This window comes from Alternaria hordeiaustralica (assembly GCF_023758085.1).
Source record: "Alternaria hordeiaustralica strain BMP 2776 chromosome Unknown scaffold_19, whole genome shotgun sequence".
Lineage (NCBI taxonomy): Eukaryota > Fungi > Ascomycota > Dothideomycetes > Pleosporales > Pleosporaceae > Alternaria > Alternaria hordeiaustralica.
This window is the reverse complement of record NW_026056791.1, coordinates 607,303-624,623: the sequence shown is the minus strand read 5'-3', so window position 1 is coordinate 624,623 and position 17,321 is coordinate 607,303. Positions and strand designations below refer to the sequence as shown.

The window sequence follows — 17,321 nt, the reverse complement described above, 5'->3', positions numbered from 1 at the left end:
TAGGCGTAGATAGTACTCTAATCTAGGTAAAGGTTAGCTATAATAGTATAAACCTTCTTACTATACTTTATACACTATGCGTTAAGCATAGTATTAAGTACTAAGAGATTATAAGTATATAATAGGCTTATATTATATAGCTAGGTTGCTGCTTCTATAATATCTAGCTAGAGCTTTTTAGAGAGATTTGCACTAATTCTTATCTTAATAGACTTAGTAATTATCTTCTAACCTACTCTCTCTACTCTTCTATTTAGTTTATAAGTATAGATAAAGGTACGCTCTATAATAATACTCTACTCTTTAGCCTATATCTTAAAGTGTAACTTACCTCTCTAAGATAGCGTTATAACATTATTATCTTAGATAATAATATAGATATTAAGCTTATACTAAGCTATAAGAAAGCTTATAAAGTTATAAAAGACTCTTATAATCTCTATAAGCGTTTTAGCTTAGAGAGTATATTAATAGATCTTACTACTATAATTATCTTTAAGTACTATAATCTAGAGCTCTCTATTATAACTAGTAGAAAAGTTAAAAAGATTCTATAAGATTCTCTAATAAGGTCTTAGAGCTTTCTTACGTAGTTACCTAGAGATACGCTACCTTATATAAGTAATAGCGCAATACTTATACTTACTTTAGCTTATTCTCTTAATACGTATATTACGCGTATTCTTAATAAAGGCTTAGAGCGCTTTTAGACCTAGGTAGCCTACTCTTACGTACTAAAGCTTCTCTAAATTAGACTAAGAAAGGCTTCTCTAGAATTATTATAAGCACTAGTTATTAGTTACGCTTATTATAGTTAAGTAAAACTTTAAAGAATTGTATTTAATAAACGTAAGCTTATACTCTCTCTTAAGCTTTACTAGTATAAAGCTATTAGTAAGCGTTTCTATATAAAGCGTTAAGTCTAACTCTAGGTACTATAGTCTAGCTTTATTAAGAGCTACTTCTAAGATAATATTAATATAGAAACTCTCTATAAGCGCTACGCTTATTAGAATAAGATTCTCTATATATAGTTCTCTTTTTCTAGTTAAAGCATTCTTAATTCTTTGTATACTATGTCTAAGTACCTAGAAGAAGAAGCTTTCTACTTCTATAGTGTAGAATTTATATACTCTTATAAAGGTCTTTAGCTTAAGTAGAGATATATTATTAATAAGATATACTACTACTCTATTGTCTAAGATAGTACTTGTAGAAAGTAAGTAGACGTTAAAGTCTATAGTAAAGTATATACTGCTAATACTTAGCTAACTTATAATAAGAGTAGAGTTAATAAGCATTACCTAAATTAACTCTAGGTAGATAGAGCTTAGACTTTTAATCTATACTTACTATAAAGTAGTCTATCTCTTCTTATTAAGAGCTCTCTATAGGCTGTTATACTTTAAGTCTCTAAGCTTAGTAGTAATCTTAGCCTTAGCTTTATTAGAAAGCTTTAGAGGTTTACTTATAAGCGCTATTTCTAAACGCTTGTATATAGTAGTAGACTACTTATAGTACTATTTATATAGGTAATTCTTCTTAGACTTCTAGAATAAGTTATTATTATTAAAAGCTTGTTATAGTGCTTCTATAATAGTAAACACACTACTTCTACTATTAGAGTAAGTAGTATACTCTTAGATTAGCGTAGTAAAAATCTTTAACACTTATTTAAGAGTAACCTAAGTTTTACTAATAGTAAGAGCTTTAATAAGGTTCTACTATATAGAGCTCTTCTATTCTAGAGTAAGCCTAACGCTAATTGCTTCTAAATAGTTCTAGATAGTAAGCGTATTATTAACTTTAGTAAGTTTATACACTTTAGCTTAGGCTAGAATATAGAAGTATTCTTATTACTAGCGCTTAGCGTTAATATGTTCTTATTGCGCTTTCTAGAAGTATACTCTATACTATAAGCGTATAAGATTCTTAGTATAGTTCTTCTCTAGAGAAAGCGTAGACTTAAAGTATTTAATAAGTACTTATAATATAGCCTCTTTCTCTATAGAGATAGAGAGTATAGTAGAAGCTAGAAGCTTTAGACTAATAGTCTAATTAACCTAGTTCTAAAGATACTCTATGCAAGTGCTCTTTAACTACTATTTTATTACTTATATCTTATACTTTGCAATAGATAAGTTATACTTATTAGCGTAGAGCTTATTAACTAAAGCGTTCTATATAATTACTACTAGCTCTAGAGTAGTTAGAACGCTTATCTAGATAGAAGTAGCTATTTTAGCGTTAAAGTTAATATTAGCTTAAATTTCTCTACTTAGAGCATAGAATTTAAACTAGGTAAACTACTTAGGCTAATACGCTAAGTTAGTAAGTGTAAAAGCTTTTATAAAAATTATTATAAAGTTACTTATTATAAGTAATAGAGTAGTGCTTCTATAAAAGCGCAAAGATTAGTAATAGAATTAGTATTACTATACTTTGTTAAACGCCTTGCGTCTTAAGTATATAAATACAGAACTATATTATCTTTTTAAAGTGCTAGGCTTATAACTATTACGTCTAGAAGTATAGAAATAAATAGAAGATAAATTATTATATTATAAGCTTACTTAGAAAGCTCTCTTAAGTAGTAAAGCTTCTAAGAGCTTATCTTAATCTATGCTAGTATAATTACGTGCTGTGCTCTTAAGAAGTATCTAGAGGTGCGTTCTGCGACAATATATTAACTAAGACTCTTAATACTATTAAGTTTTAAAAGATCTACTATACTTTAGACTTTATAATAAGTTTAACTTCTTTTATAATATTAGTAGTACTTATACTTTATTTAGCTTATTCTTTCTATAGTATATTATTTTAAGTAAATTATTTTTTTTTTCTTTCTTTTATTTAATTTATTTTTTATTTAGATTTAGAAGAGCTATTAGTTAGGTATTTTCTTATATAATTTACTTACTAGCGTACTTACTAGTGCTTTCTTCTCTCTATATAAATAGAGGCACACTTCTTTGTACATAGAACATTAATATATTCTACACTTCTCTCTGTTCTACAGGGGGGGGGGCTTTAAAAAAAGTCAAAATGAATCACGTTCATCGAGGGTATGTATCGAGCTTCAAGTCATCAGAATTCCTGTTCCCCGAATGAACGCTACCCATAAGATACCAGGACTACCCCCGAGCTTCACCAGTGACGTGAACGCCATGACTGCTCTTCTCTCTCCCTTTCCATCCATATATCGTAGATCCGAAGACCTACACTATGAACTCACTAATCTGACACATCATCCCCTTCTCATGCACGACTCCATCTACTGGCCCCAACCACACTCCTTCTTGCAAAGCTTCCCATCGACATGGACGCCCTGGCAGATGATCTCGCACTGAGATGTATGTTTGCAGCTCTGTTATTGATCATTAGCACAAACAACCCCTCACCCCATCTTCCACCTTCCACCATCCACCATCTCCTCACACCATCCTCCACCATACAAAGAAAAAGTACTCACATTGGCGCAATCAACATAAACCTCACTGCAGCGCTTGCAGAATGTAGTAGCCATAGTATGAACGTCCTGCTCTCCTTCGTCAGCCCCGGCCCGGGGGTAGAGCAGGGAGAGGGGGTGTGGGAAAGAGGCTGTGGAGGGACTTGCGTTGTCGGGAGAGGAAGCGGTGTCGTGGGGGATGACGCTGCTGAGGACGGTGGTGGAGAGGACCACGAGGGTGAGGATGAGGGTGGGGGACTTCATGTTGAGTGGGTGTTTGGAATTGAGACTTGTTTGGTGGTTTGAGTATCAGATGAAGGTAGCCGAAGGTTGGATTTGAGGAATTTGGTTCTGTGTTGGGGATGGAGTTATACAAGACGTCGAAGGAAGGAGCCGAGTACGTTGGATAAGGTCTGGGCGGGGTGGCGGAACTCTGGATCGGAGCCCGTTTGCAAGGTGAGTGCAGGAGTGGCAGCCTGAATATTGCGAAATCGACTTACGTGGTGAGTAAGGGTATCATATTTGCGTAAACACGTGGTGGCGTCAAGAAGGAAGTGACGACAGCTGACCCGATTGAGAAGGAGCAAACAACACGAACAACACCATGTAACCGATATCAATCATATTTGAGTGTGGGTACTGGAAGATAACGTTCACTTGAAGACGAGACGTGGAACATGTATCTTTGAGAAACTGTAGAAAAGGCATGTTGAAGCCCCCTCTTCAAAACGATCTAACGAATTACAATACGTAAACAAGAAGATTCTACAAACACCAGCGTGCCTTACCCTTACGCACTACAAACACCCAACGCCACCCCATGCCATGCTATGCGAAACAAGAAACACTCAACCCAGCAACACAACACCAACACGTCTGACTACCTCCTCGCCGAAGCCCTCGGCGTCGGACTCCTCTCCTTGACATCCAGCGCCCTCATACGCTCAACATTCGTGTCGACGCCCGTATCCCCCCCACCCTCAATCGAAGGAACAACGTCTTGAACCATCGTTCTATCACCTTCGTCGTCGTCATACCCCTCCTCTTCATCATCCCCATACCTCCTCTCAACATACCCCTCGCCGTCCAAATAATCACCCCCCTCCACACTTTCGACAATCGAATCTTCCAAGCCCGTTTCATCGACATCCAAGCTCTCCCTCGACATGTAGCTCGCCTCAAGATCCTCACCAATCTCCGATCCCTCGTCTTCACTCCTTATACTAGCCGCCTCAGTCCTCTCATCATCATCATCGTCGTCGTCTTCGTCTTCACTGTCCGTAAAGTCTTGGATGTCTAATGGTTGATCGCGCCAATAATTAAAATCGGTATACGCCTCCCCACCCGCCGGAACCAGCAGCCCCACAGGCGGGAAAAAGTGATCTACAATCTCGCGCATGCTTGCGTAACCCGTTTTATAGCTGTTGAGCGACAAAACGTCGAGACTGACTTCGGCGTTGGAGTTGATGGTGAAGATGCGGGTGGAGGGGATGTTGACACTGCGGTAGGAAAGCGCGTCTGTGAAGCGGTTACCGAAACCGGCGTAGAAAGGGGTTTGGTGCGCGGGCTTATCGAAGAGCTGCATGATATCTCTCAAACAAGCCATTTTGAAGACTTCGGGCTTGCGGAGGTAGATTTCGCGGCGGAGGGCTGCGATGGTGCGGTCGGGGGACATGATCACGGGGCCTTTGGGGAGGCGGTAGTTGTCTTGGACGACGCCGTTGAGGTACGCGCGTGTGGTGTCTGCTTGGCCGACGGAGCGACTTGTCAAGTAGAAGATGTTGTAGCCGTTGTTGACAATGTCGGTGTAGAGTTTGGCTACTCCTTGGTGTGTCCAGTCGCGGCCGATCATGTTGAGCACGTGGCCGAGGGCGTCGGACTTGGTGATTGTGCCGTCGATGTCGGAGATGACGATGGGCACGTCGTGTTTCCAGTAGAACATGTAGGCTTCGCATTTTGAGCGGTTCACGGTGAAGCTCATGGTGTTGGCACCGGGTTTTAGGTTGAGTGCTCGGAGTTGCTCGCTCGTGAGGCGTAGTGTCTTTGCGTATGTCTTGTGCTCGGATTTTCTGGCTTCGGGTGAGTGTGGCGCGGAGGAACCCAGTGCACTGTCTGAGTCTCTGCGTAGGGGGAATTGGGCAGTGTCGTCGCTACGTCCACTGTCGCTCTGGTAGCCGGGGTCTGACAGTGCATCAGTCGATTGGAGAGCTGACTCGTTCAGTACATTCATTGTCGTCTTGGCCATAGCCGCTGCCTTGGCCTCCTCACTGCTGTAGATCCAGAGATTGCCGTTCTCGTCAGCGCCTATGAGTGCGCCAATGTCGTAGTCTCCTGCGAGCTCATCCGACAGAATGCGCCTGGCTATGACCTCAGCGCGCAACGCATCCTCTTCGCTGCTCTTGTACCCCGTCATGTCTAGTTCGAGGTCGCCAGTCTCGGTGACTTTGTTCGGGATGTTCGAAGTAAAGAGCTTCTTGGACAGCTTGATCGCGCGGGCAAGGGCTTCAGCGGAGGACACAGGCGGCGGACTCGCTGAGCGCGTCGACCTGTTCCAGGCAGTCGCATCCTCCTTGCTGATCTGCAGCGGCCCTCTCTCGAGCCCCTTGTCCTGTGATTCCTCGCCGTCGAAAGTCTTGGCAAAGCCGTCCTTTACAGAAGGCACCGTCTCATCCGTGCTTGCCCTCTGCATGTGGAAGCCCGACCAGTCCCCCGACTTGGGCCGTCCAAAGTCGGCCCCAGCATAGTCCGAGGCAGGCACCGACATGGACATGCGCCCCCGTCTCCTTGTAGCGCTACCGTCCAAGTCGAAAGGCTCGGGCTCGTCGAAGGCGCGCTCCGAGGGCAGCTCTACGGGCTTCTGCTCGGGACTGGCGGCGGGCGATGCGATGGGCGACGTCTGCATCTCGGCGGGGATGGAGCGCGTCGTCTCGAAGACGAAGAAGGCCTCGCCGCCCTCGCCCAGCTTCATCGAGTAGTCCTGCAGCTCGCCATTGACGCGGAACTCGACCTTCTTGTCGGACGGGCGCAGTATTTGGTACTTGCCGAAGCGGACGTGGAAGGGCGAGCATGCCAGGCTGCCGTCCTCGTGCTCTACGACGATGGTGTCAATGGCGCCGCTGAGGGTGGCGGGGTTGATCGAGTTCCAGCCCTTGGACACGCTGCCCGTGATGGATCGCACGTAGTTCATGGTTGCTGTCTATGGGCTCGCGCCTTTTGCGCAAATGATCTCGTTTGTATGGTTCGTAGCGAGCGTCGGGGATGTACGTCAGAAGTGTTTTACAGAGGGCGGGCGGATGGAAATGTGTCAGAGCGTGTTTGCATTCTTTCTTCACATGTCAGAGGGCTGCTTTCACCGAGGGAGGAGCGAGCGGCCGAGCGTTGAGGGTCAAAGAAGGGATGTCAGGAGTGGAAGTACTTTTGCGCTGACGTGCCTAGGCAGTGGTGAGCTATGCGGTCACCGAGCTCGCGGGCGCATCACGGGCCCGAGGACGTCAGGCCGAGATCAAGTGACACCAGTGATGCGCTGAGCCGGAGTGCGCGGCAGGAATCTCCAGAATGGTACATCTTGCGAGGGATTTCGTGCATACAGCATGGGCTAAGGTGCAGAATCGAGATGCTATCTTCACATGCTGGAACGGAGCACGCACATTGGAGAACCATTCGTGGTGATTATATGTTGGGCCAGCCACTGGCTCAACCACTGCTCCGTGTAGATTATGGGGATGTCACCTCTCATGACTCTGCTACCGGATAATAGTCAATGGAAGGTATCGCGATGATATTCTCAACACACGCCTAACTCGACTTTTCGACAGCCACCCTGCCCCGCTAGCTGCTGCTAGCTGCTACGAGCAGATGAATGCGGAGGAGGTGCAGGTGTGGAGCAGCCAAGACGTCGAAATGGCCTGTAGCTTCGGCCATTTGCGGCGGTTGTGGCTGCACATGACGCCGCCAGGCACCGCGCAAACTTCACCCACCACGACAAGCAGGTGGGAGACGCCTGACAGCTGTCGCCATGTTCTCGGAACCCTCACAGTCGCTGTACTGGCCGCCCGATGTCGCCCGCTACGACATGGAGGCCCTGCTGTTCTCGTCTTCGGGCTGGCTGCGCACGGCGTGCATCGTCTCGGCCCTCTTCTGGTAGGAACTGTATACAAGAAGAAATACACGCGCACCTACTCACCGCGCATGCAGGGTCGCCTTCCGCGCCTACCAGGTCCTCACGCAGCCCGTCGAGAAGCTGGTGCAGGTGCTCGGCCTCGAAGTCCCCGTCGCGCCCCTCGTCTCGCTCGCGGGCATCAAGGCCGACGGCGTGCTGCTGCACTGGAAGCCGCCCGACCAGCGCGCCTCGGTGCTCAAATACGTGATCCGCATCAACGGCATCGACATTGGCGACATCTCCCCGCAGGAGTCGTCCATCACCATCGAGAACCTGCAGCCCGACCGACACTACACCATCCGCATCGTCACCCTCAACTCGTCCAGCTTCCAAGCCCCCAGCGTGCCCATCCGCCTGCGCACCCTCCCCGCCGACTCGGATGACTTCTACGGTCCGTCCCCACCCAAAGACGCGCCCCTCGTCAGCGACGACAATGACTACACCCCCACGCCCGTCATCCGCCCCAACAAGACCCTCGCCGATGTCGTCACCTCCGTCGCTGCCCCGCCCATGACCCGCGAACACAGCAACAGCACCTCCCGCATGCGCCGCCCAGACATCGGACGGAAGATCTCGCCAGCATCGCAGATGCAGGACCAAGGGAGGGCAGCGCAAGAAGCAGAAGGCCCAGACTCGATCCGGCAGTTGACAGAGAAGCTGGACGGCCTCAGACGCGAGTTGGACGACATGGAGCGCCAGATCCAGGACGAGGATCAGGAGTTTGTCACGCAGAAGGCCATCTTGGTGGACAAGCGCGACGAGAAGAAGGCGGCATTGAAAGAAAAGGAAGACGCCAGTCGCGACCTGCGGAAAGAGGTGGCTAGTCTTGAGCGTCAGAATGCCGCGGCCCAGACAAGGCGCGCTCAGCAGGAAAGGGTGCTGCGTCAAAAGGAAGCCGAGCGCAAGAAGCTGAAGGACGACGTTGCCAAGTGGACCAGGGAGGCGGGCGAACTCCGCGACACTGCTGAGAAGATCAAGAAGGAGCAGACCGAGTACCAGGCAGCCTCCGAGAAGCGCGTCCAGGACCTCAAAGACAAGTACGCCGACGAGACGCAGGCGAACAAGGTCTTGGAAGACGCCATCCGCGAGAAGGGCATCCACATCAAGGCTCTGGAAGAGGAGAGACAGAAGCTGGAGGAAGGCCAAGAAGGCGCTGAAGCGACAGACGGCCCCGACAACGCAGAGAAGGAAGAGGACAACCGCTGGAAGATGACTCTGGGTCTTTTGCAGCAGCAATATGCTCAAGCTTGGGCGCTATACGCCGAGGCGGAGCGAGCCCATCAGGATGCCACGGGCAGATTGACCTACATGCAGCAGCGCCGCCTGAGCCAGCCGCAACTCTTCTCAGGACCGCCAGTCCCAGAAATGGGTCCCGTCAGGAGGAACAGCCAGCGTGCGCGACCGCTAAGCATGCGCGAAGGGCTTCTGGCTCAAGCAACTGGTGGCTTCGTGCATACTTCATCAGCCCCGTTCAACAGCATCCCCACGACTTCATCACCTTCGTTCGCTACCGCCACGCCTTATTTCAACCCAGTCAACGGCATGGCATTGCCTCCTCCTCGGAATTACAGCACATCCTTCTCGCAGGCCGACTTCGAGAGCTTGACCGGCGGTGCGCCAATGAGTCCAACAGCCGGTGCATTGCTTCCAGCGGGATTATTTGGGGATGATTTAGGCTTGACGGAAGACGAAGACGACGACCCAGGTCCACCCCAAGCACCGTCGCTGGATCCTTCACCCAACATGAGGAACGTCCTACCTGGTCTTGGAGCCCCTGGAACCATGAACCACACGCAAAACTCGAGCTCACCAGCTTCTCCACAGAGCGGCTCGCCCAGTGCTCTAGCAAGTCCTCGGGACAGTGCTGGTGAACTCAACTTTTATCCCAGCCATGACAACAACATGGACAACGACAGGCGCTCCATTCACTCAACATCCAGCTCCTTCCAGATCAATCCCCAAGCCAGTCGTTTTGGTGGACTCTTTGGACTGAACCGAGCACGGGGCAAGACGTTCTCCGATGAGGGCCCAGCGTTAGGCTCCCTGAAACCGTCACAGAGTCAGTCACTACCCCGCCAGGACCATGGCATTGACGGTCTGGGTAACACTCGCCGCCGGGGCAGCCATTCCGAAGGCGCATGGTACGACACATTCATACGCACCAAGACTCAGCCGATTGAGTCGCTTAGTAGTCCAAAGCATGTGGCTACACGTAAACGACCCTTCAACATGTTCAGCAGCGCAAAGGGTGGGGAAGACCCCTGGCTACGAAATATCCTAGGCATGCAGAGGCCGGAGTCTCCACGTCAGGGTTCTACTAATTCAGGAGAAGGCATGGCTCTGCCACGTCCATCGACCGAGAGTCAGACTCGTTTCGGCTGGAATGTGGATGCCTTTGGTGCTCGGGCTAGTCCTCTCGGAGTCGACTGGAGTGTCAACAACACCAACACCACTTCATGGTCACGGCTAGGGTCTCGTCGGCCCTCGATGCAACACACGTCGAGCGCAAACCTCATCAACGACGACATCCACGACGATGTTCTGGACTTTCCTTCAAACACACGCTCACCCACTCAAGCGCCGATCGGTACTCGCCCACAGTCATCTGCTTCCCACATGCCAGCCCAGCCGTCGACCTCATCACTCCCACCCATTCCACCCACCCCACCAAAGCAGCTCAACCCCGCAGCAGCAAGCTTCACCATGTTCCAACTCGGCAAGAAGAACGAAGAAGAAAAAGCCAAGCGCGCCGCCGAGAAAGAAGCCCGCCGCGCCGAAAAGGCCGAGAAGAAGGAAGAAAAGGAAAAGAAGGTCAAGGCCGATAAAGCGGAAAAGGCCGCCCGCAAAGACAAGCACGCCACGCCTTCGGAAGCCGGCGATGCCAGAGACACAACTTCTCCTCATGATTCTCGCATGTCGCGAGACACGCCTTCTATCATCTCTACGGCTGACGCCTCAGAAGCCTCTCCCCGCGAATCTCTTGAAAGAAGCATTTCTCACACTGCCTCCGACGCCGCGGGTTCCATCGGCAAGGAATCTTTCATGCAGAAACTCACTCGCAAGGGTAGCACGAACCAGTTCCTTACCTTTGGCAAGAAGAACGCGCTCTTTTCCAAGTCTGCCAAATCCGACGTACCTAGTACACCTGACGAACATGAGGAAGAGGGTTCAACAAGTGGCTTCTTTGGTCTAGGCAAGAGCACCGAGAGTGTGGGCAATAGTCCTCAGATTGGCACGCCGAAGAGTGGGACTGCTGGCGGCGTTTGGGGGAGTATTACCAAGAAGATTGGGAGGAAGGAGAAGGATAAGACGCCGAGTTTGCATGAGAGTGTTGCTAGTGAGGCGACGGGGGATGAGGAGGATGTGGTTGGACTTGGGGTTGTGTAGTATTGTATTCATCGTGTTGTAGTGATTAGCAAAACGTATTGTTTTCTCGTCACTTTGGACCATACTCGTGGTTCGCATGTGTTCGTTTTATCTAATCCGCCTTCACTCGTAGTTCGCTAGTGCGACTTTTCCCCAGATTCCACTTGAGCCGCATGCAGCTGCCAAGCCTTCGCGTCTGTCCGTCGCAACCTCAACGCGCGACCTTCACTCACCTACCAACATCACGCGCGACCCCCACCAGAAACCCATCATGGCGTCACCCGCCGCAGAACCCATGCAGAATGGCATCTCAACGCCGCCCGCGACCGCCAACGCACCCACACTCAGCCCACCCACCCAGTCGCAACCACAACCCTCACAACCAACAGCTCAACCATCGCAACAGTCCAACGGCACATCCACAACCGCCCCCATGAACCCCGCCTTCCCACCAACATCCCTCTCCGACCCGGGCACCTCCAAACGCCCCCGCGACGCCCGCCTCATCCACCTCATCCTCGCCAACATGGGCGTGCACGCCTACACCGAGCGCGTCCCCCTCCAACTCCTCGACTTCGCCTACCGCTACACCTCCTCCATCCTATCCGACGCAATCAGCTACGAACCGCCTCTACCTACCACCTCCGGCAGCAAGAAACGCGGCGCGAATGCTGATGGCAGCGGTGAAGACGCCGTGAGTCTGAATGCGCTTAGGACAGCTGTGGGGGCAAGGGCTGCGGGCGCGTTTAATACGTCCTTGGGCAAGGAGTTTATGAGTGAGGTGGCGCAGGAGAGGAATCGTATTGCGTTGCCGAGGGTTGAGCGCGAGTTTGGGATTAGGTTGCCGCCGGAGAGGTATTGTTTCACGGGCGTGGGGTGGGGGGTTAAGGGGGCGTGGGAGGAGAGTGTTGAGGATGAGGGGCAGGATGAGGATATGGAGGTTGATGGGGAGGGTGCTGGGTTTGCTGGTGGGCCTGTGGGCACGGTGAATGGGACGGCGGCGGCGGAGACGGAGGCGAAGGATACGGATATGGGGGGCATGGAGGAGGATGAGGAGGTCGATGACGATGAGTTTGAGGAGGCTATGGGGATTAATCAGGAGAATAATGGTTGAGCTGAGAGCTTGGCTTGACTTGAGCAGGCAGCAGCAGCACAAAGGTGTGACTGGGACGGCGTTTGGCGGGACTTGAGCATTTGTAACGGGCGTTATGGACTGGACTGCGAGGTTATACCAGAGCTGATGCAAGGAACATAGCTTGAGCTTTTACTTTGCCCGCAAATGGCTGCGCTGAGTTTGAAATGCGGGAGAGTATTTACACGTTATAATACAATATACATCCGCTCCATCCTCCATCCATCCTCCCCCTCCATCCTCTATCCCCCTCCACTCCATCACCACATCCCACCACCCACCCCCCTCATCTCGACCCATAAACCCCACCCCTAGTAACCCCCCTATCATCAACCCTATTCTCTTCTTTCCTCCTCAACCCCGCCTCCCCTACCTGATCCCCCTTCTCCGCCTTCTTCCCCAGCGTACGCCCCGACTCATCTAGATTCCACCATTCTTTGTGTTTTTCCCGCGCATCTTCCAGCTTTCTTTGGTGGTCTATCCTTGCCTATCACAAATGTCAGCATTCCATCCCCAGAGTGCAGAGTTGAGAGTCAAGAGTTGGGAATTGGGAGTTGTGATAACATACCTGCCTCCTCTCCTCCGCCAACGCAAACCACTCCAACCGCGCTTTATCCAACTCATCCTGATTCTGATACTGCAACATACAACTATTCATCGCCAGTCGTGGTTGGCGGCACGCGTATATCATTGTGAAGGTGCGGCCGAGCGCACACTGCGCAAAGGTTTCAATCTCCTTTGCGCATTTCGCCCGCACGTTTTTGTAGTATAAATCCTTGACTTGTTGTTCTTGGGGCGCAGATAGGGGGGTGGGGTTTGTGGGTGTGCGGTTGGTGCCGATTATCATGCGGTCTTCTGTGTTGGCCATCGTGGGCTATTGCGAGGGTGGGTGGTACGAGTGGGCGCTACCCAGGTGGTGGGGTTGGGTGGTGTAAATGCGAGGCGTAGTCGAATTGTAGCTCGAGGTATGAGGTAGCGAGTGACGATGTAGGAATTGTGTGTGGTTGGTGGGTGTGGACGTGAGTGAGCGTCTTTGCGGACTCCCGGCGGTGCTGAGGTTCGAGATTGGATTGGATTGGCAAGATTGATGTGATTCGGGGTGGGGCATATCCATGCAGTTCGGTGGTGAGGATACGGAGCGGGCGGGCATGTCGGAGGTTGTGGGCTTGGTTTGGCCGATCTGGGTGAGCCGAGGCAAGTGAGCTTGAGGAACGGCGTCTGTGGTTTAGACTTCACATGCGCTTTTAGTTGCGGCTTTACTTTACATCACGTAGACACGAGCACAGCCAGAGACTTGACAGTCGCAACATTATATTCGTTCATCCCACGATCCATCTACATCCTCACCTCACCCTCCCCCACAATGAAGATCGCAGACCGCACCTTCCTCATCAGCGGCGGCGTCTCAGGCCTCGGCCTCGCAACCGCCCGTGCCCTCCACTCCGCCGGCGCATACGTCTCGCTGCTCGACCTCAACGCCTCCAACGGCTCCAAGATCGTCTCCGAACTGGGCGCACGCGCAAAGTTCTTCGAAACCGATGTCACAGACACAGACGCCATCGCATCCGCAGTCCGCAGCACAGTCGCGTGGGTGAAAGAAACAGGAAAAGACATTGGAGGTGTGGTAGCAGGAGCAGGAGTAGGAATGCCAGGCCTGATTATCGACAAGAAGAACGAGCCGTTGAGCATTGAGAGTATTGATTTTGTGCTCAATATAAATTTGAGGGGAACGTTGGATTTGGTTAGGCAGATGGTGCCGCATATGACTACGACGACGCCTTCGAGTCCTGATGGATCTCGAGGTGTGATTATCATGATTGCGTCTTCGGCGGCGTTTGATGGACAGATGGGCCAGGTTGCGTATGCGGCGTCGAAAGGGGCGGTTGCGAGTCTTACACTGCCGCTTGCGCGCGATCTGTCAAAGTATGGTATTCGTGCTGTGACGATTGCGCCGAGTATGTTCGATAGCGCGATGACGCGCATGATGAGCGATAAGGTGAAGAAGAGTCTGGAGAACAGTATGGAGTTCCCCAAGAGGGCGGGGTTGCCGGAGGAGTTTGCGAGGTTGGTGGTGGAGTGTGTGGGGAATGAGATGTTGAATGGGACGGTTTTGAGGCTGGATGGCGCGATGAGGATGCCGGCGAGGCTGTAGTTGTATTTATTTGGGTATATGGTTTATTGAGGGCTCAGCGCTTGCGCTCCCTGATCTTGAACTTGACGCCGTTCTTGTTGACCCCGCCGACGGTGTTGTTCATCTTTGCGCGCTGGAGTTCGAGCTCTTCTTCAGCGGCCATGAGTTCGCTCTCCCGCTTCTTGAGTGCGCGTAATCTTGTTACGTGGCGCTCTTGTGCTCGCTCTCTTTCCTTGCGGAACTTTCGAGCTTCTCTCCGTGCTTGCTTTTGTGCCTCTATTTGCTTCTTCGATAATGTGTTCGGTCGCTGGATAGGCGTTTCGTCGTCGTCTTCCGATAGCTCGTCTTGTAGGTCTCCAAAGGTAGGCGACTCCTTGCGCGCAGGAATTTCCTCGCCGCGCCCGAACCAAGTGTCTGGTTCAAACTCCTCTTGTTCTTCCTCGTTGTCCACAAAGACTCTGTGCTTGCCCTGCTTCGTCCTTGCCGCATCCCTGACAGCACGCACCTCTCCCTGCTCCTCCATGATCAGCCTCTGCTCTACCTCCTCCTTCTCTTTGCGCGTCTGCTGTAGCATAGTGCGAATGTATCCCGCGTCCTGTGTCTTCAACAGCTTGACCACCTCCATGCTCAGCGCCTTGTTGCCTCGGTCCGCCACCCTCTTCCCCGACTTGTCCACCTTGGACGACATCATTTTGAAGGAGAATTCATCGGGATTGCGGTCCTGAGCCTTTTGCTTCAGGATCTTGAGCTTGGCCTGCTTCTGCTTGTGGTCGTGCGCGCGCAGCTTGTAGTCCTTGCGCTTTTCGAGGAGACCCCATTTTGCGCGCTCTTCGGGTTGCGCGCGCTCCTTGTGGTTGCGCCGCTGAACGGCATTTCGCATGGACGACATTTTGGGCGGTGGGTAGTGTGGCGCGTTGGTTGTGTAGAGGCGTTGAATGGCTCGAGACTTTTCGGTGGGCCTCCGCTGCCAAGACTTCGGCCCACTTTACTCATCTGCTAGTCCAAATGGACATCTGCATGCTGTTTCTCTCAAACATCGACACCTTTGGTGATTATTGATCAAATTCACTTTTCGTCGTGGCACTAATTTATCTAGAACGACAAGACACTTATTACACGTCATCTACCAGTGCAGAAAGTATCGTGGCCCTCACATTGTCCAGGCGTCATGATCTCCATGTGTTTACCGCATTCGATCTTGAAACACATTCTAGGAAACGTTCCGCACTTGCATTGCCTATCCAGGTTTATGCAATATGGATCTGTCCTTCCAATGGCGCCGGTTGGTGGAAGGACGCAGCGGAAACTTTACGATATGGATTGTGCCCATGGAACAGCACACCTGGGCATCGTCGGCGATGATGTCCATCCTCAAATGCCGTCGGATCGGGTACTTACTGCCAGCCGCCCCATCTGAGACGTTCTAGTGCTCATGGATGGGTGCTTCCGCTGATAGGAGCCGTTCACCGATGGACGATTGCCAATCATCGGTGAGCAATTTGATTCTGGTTCTTCGCGGGAGTCGCGGAAACGGACCATCATCGTAGAGATATGCAAGACCGGAAGTATGGATCCAGAGGTATCCATATCTAAGTCTCGGCCTTGTACTCTTCGACAAAATCTTGAGTCCAGCGAACCAAGGTACGTGAGCGGTGAGAATGCGTTGACTCTTTTACGACGTGAAGGCACAACCAGCCAACAACACATCTTCGCCGAGGCGATCTGTTCTCAAAATGGAACGGAACATTTCGCAAGAAATTGAATCGCATACCATCCACCCAGAGATCGACTCCAGAGGAGGTATTCCACAAGAACCATAGCCCATCTCCCAACTGAAACGCCAAGTCATCACCAACCCTCCGCCCAGGAATCCTTCCAAACACCGCGGAAAATTCTCTACCGACATATGGCGCTGCACTAATGTACCCTAGGTCTTCCCCAATATACTGCAACGCCAAAACACCGTCACCTGTGTCATAGACATTATTCTCCGTCACACAACCGCACATTCTCGATTCATGGCGTACGGAAAAACATGTCAATGAGAAATCCCGCGAATCACGAAAAGGTCCAGGGCGTATTCTGTTATGCAGTGTAGATCGAAATAGTGAGGTTGTGATGGTGAGCATGACCATTCTAACCACCGGTAAGGGTAACAGCAACCTCAGCCCCTAGCCAAGCATGACTTATCACGGCGGAAGACAATTCTCCACCATTCTCCACAAATACTACAGCGTCTTGGCTTTGCGGACTGGATCCACAATCCAGGGTCTCATCCACCCCGTAGCAATTTCACGACGTCCGTAGAGGGCTACATCGGTGTCTAGATCTGGTTGGCGATGCAGGTATCGTGGAGAGGTGGGTATGGAGGATGTGTATAAAGGCAATGGGGATTCCGAGTGGTAGACCAGCAGCTCACTCATCTCTTCTCTGAGTATTCAGCCCATCTGCAAACTTAGCAGCTCTTCCAGTTCAATATCCAACTTACGCACCACTTTCTCCCCATCATGTTGTCCCAAGTCGCACTCCTCTCCCTCGTCGCCAGCATGGCAGCTGCGCAAACCCTCAACATCCCCACTCGCTCCGGCAGCATCGTCTCGCTCCCCCAGCCCAGCACCATCACCGGCAGCGTCAACTTCGGTAACAAGGAGTTCGACCGCGGTCGGCCTTGCAACTCAGACGAAGACACTGGCAGCGACAGCGCCGTCTTCATCCTCCAGAACGGCGCGTCCATCTCCAACGTCATCATTGGCGCAAATGCGCTCGAGGGCGTGCACTGCTTGGGTATGTTCTATGTTCATCTCGCGACCCCGCAAGAATGGTACTGATGTAAGAAGGCTCCTGCACCCTAACAAACGTCTGGTTCCGCGACGTCTGCGAAGACGCCATTTCCATCCTCGGCAGCGGCAACGCCCTCATCCAAGGCGGAGGCGCCGCTCAAGCCAGCGACAAAGTTATCCAGCACAAGTACGTCCTCCAATCTCCCCTCTCCCTCCCTCTTCCCCACCCACAAACCCCCAAACCCAAACCCAAACCCATACATATACTAATACACCCCCTCCTTTTTTAGCGGCGCAGGCACGGT

General features: G+C 50.9%; 6 protein-coding genes across 6 annotated transcripts; 4 read left to right on the top strand and 2 right to left on the bottom strand.

The window, feature by feature from the left end:
* Positions 1–4,328: 4,328 nt before the first annotated feature.
* On the bottom strand, positions 4,329–6,635 carry J4E84_008104 (uncharacterized protein; the record flags this gene model as incomplete). Its single annotated transcript, XM_049390682.1, has 1 exon — positions 4,329–6,635. The coding sequence occupies one exon, from the start codon at positions 6,633–6,635 to the stop codon at positions 4,329–4,331; it is 2,307 nt and encodes a 768-aa protein (XP_049241783.1).
* A 1,001-nt stretch (positions 6,636–7,636) lies between these two features.
* On the top strand, positions 7,637–10,994 carry J4E84_008103 (uncharacterized protein; the record flags this gene model as incomplete). Its single annotated transcript, XM_049390681.1, has 2 exons — positions 7,637–7,643; positions 7,714–10,994. 2 exons carry the CDS (start codon positions 7,637–7,639, stop codon positions 10,992–10,994), a joined length of 3,288 nt encoding a protein of 1,095 aa, XP_049241782.1.
* A 250-nt stretch (positions 10,995–11,244) lies between these two features.
* J4E84_008102 (uncharacterized protein) lies at positions 11,245–12,087 on the top strand (the record flags this gene model as incomplete). The annotated part of the gene is made up of 1 exon (XM_049390680.1): positions 11,245–12,087. The coding sequence occupies one exon, from the start codon at positions 11,245–11,247 to the stop codon at positions 12,085–12,087; it is 843 nt and encodes a 280-aa protein (XP_049241781.1).
* A 1,381-nt stretch (positions 12,088–13,468) lies between these two features.
* On the top strand, positions 13,469–14,257 carry J4E84_008101 (uncharacterized protein; the record flags this gene model as incomplete). Its single annotated transcript, XM_049390679.1, has 1 exon — positions 13,469–14,257. The coding sequence occupies one exon, from the start codon at positions 13,469–13,471 to the stop codon at positions 14,255–14,257; it is 789 nt and encodes a 262-aa protein (XP_049241780.1).
* A 34-nt stretch (positions 14,258–14,291) lies between these two features.
* J4E84_008100 (uncharacterized protein) lies at positions 14,292–15,125 on the bottom strand (the record flags this gene model as incomplete). The annotated part of the gene is made up of 1 exon (XM_049390678.1): positions 14,292–15,125. One exon carries the CDS (start codon positions 15,123–15,125, stop codon positions 14,292–14,294), a length of 834 nt encoding a protein of 277 aa, XP_049241779.1.
* Positions 15,126–16,575: 1,450 nt separating this feature from the next.
* Positions 16,576–17,064, top strand: J4E84_008099 (uncharacterized protein; the record flags this gene model as incomplete). The annotated part of the gene is made up of 2 exons (XM_049390677.1): positions 16,576–16,581; positions 16,699–17,064. 2 exons carry the CDS (start codon positions 16,576–16,578, stop codon positions 17,062–17,064), a joined length of 372 nt encoding a protein of 123 aa, XP_049241778.1.
* Positions 17,065–17,321: the final 257 nt, after the last annotated feature.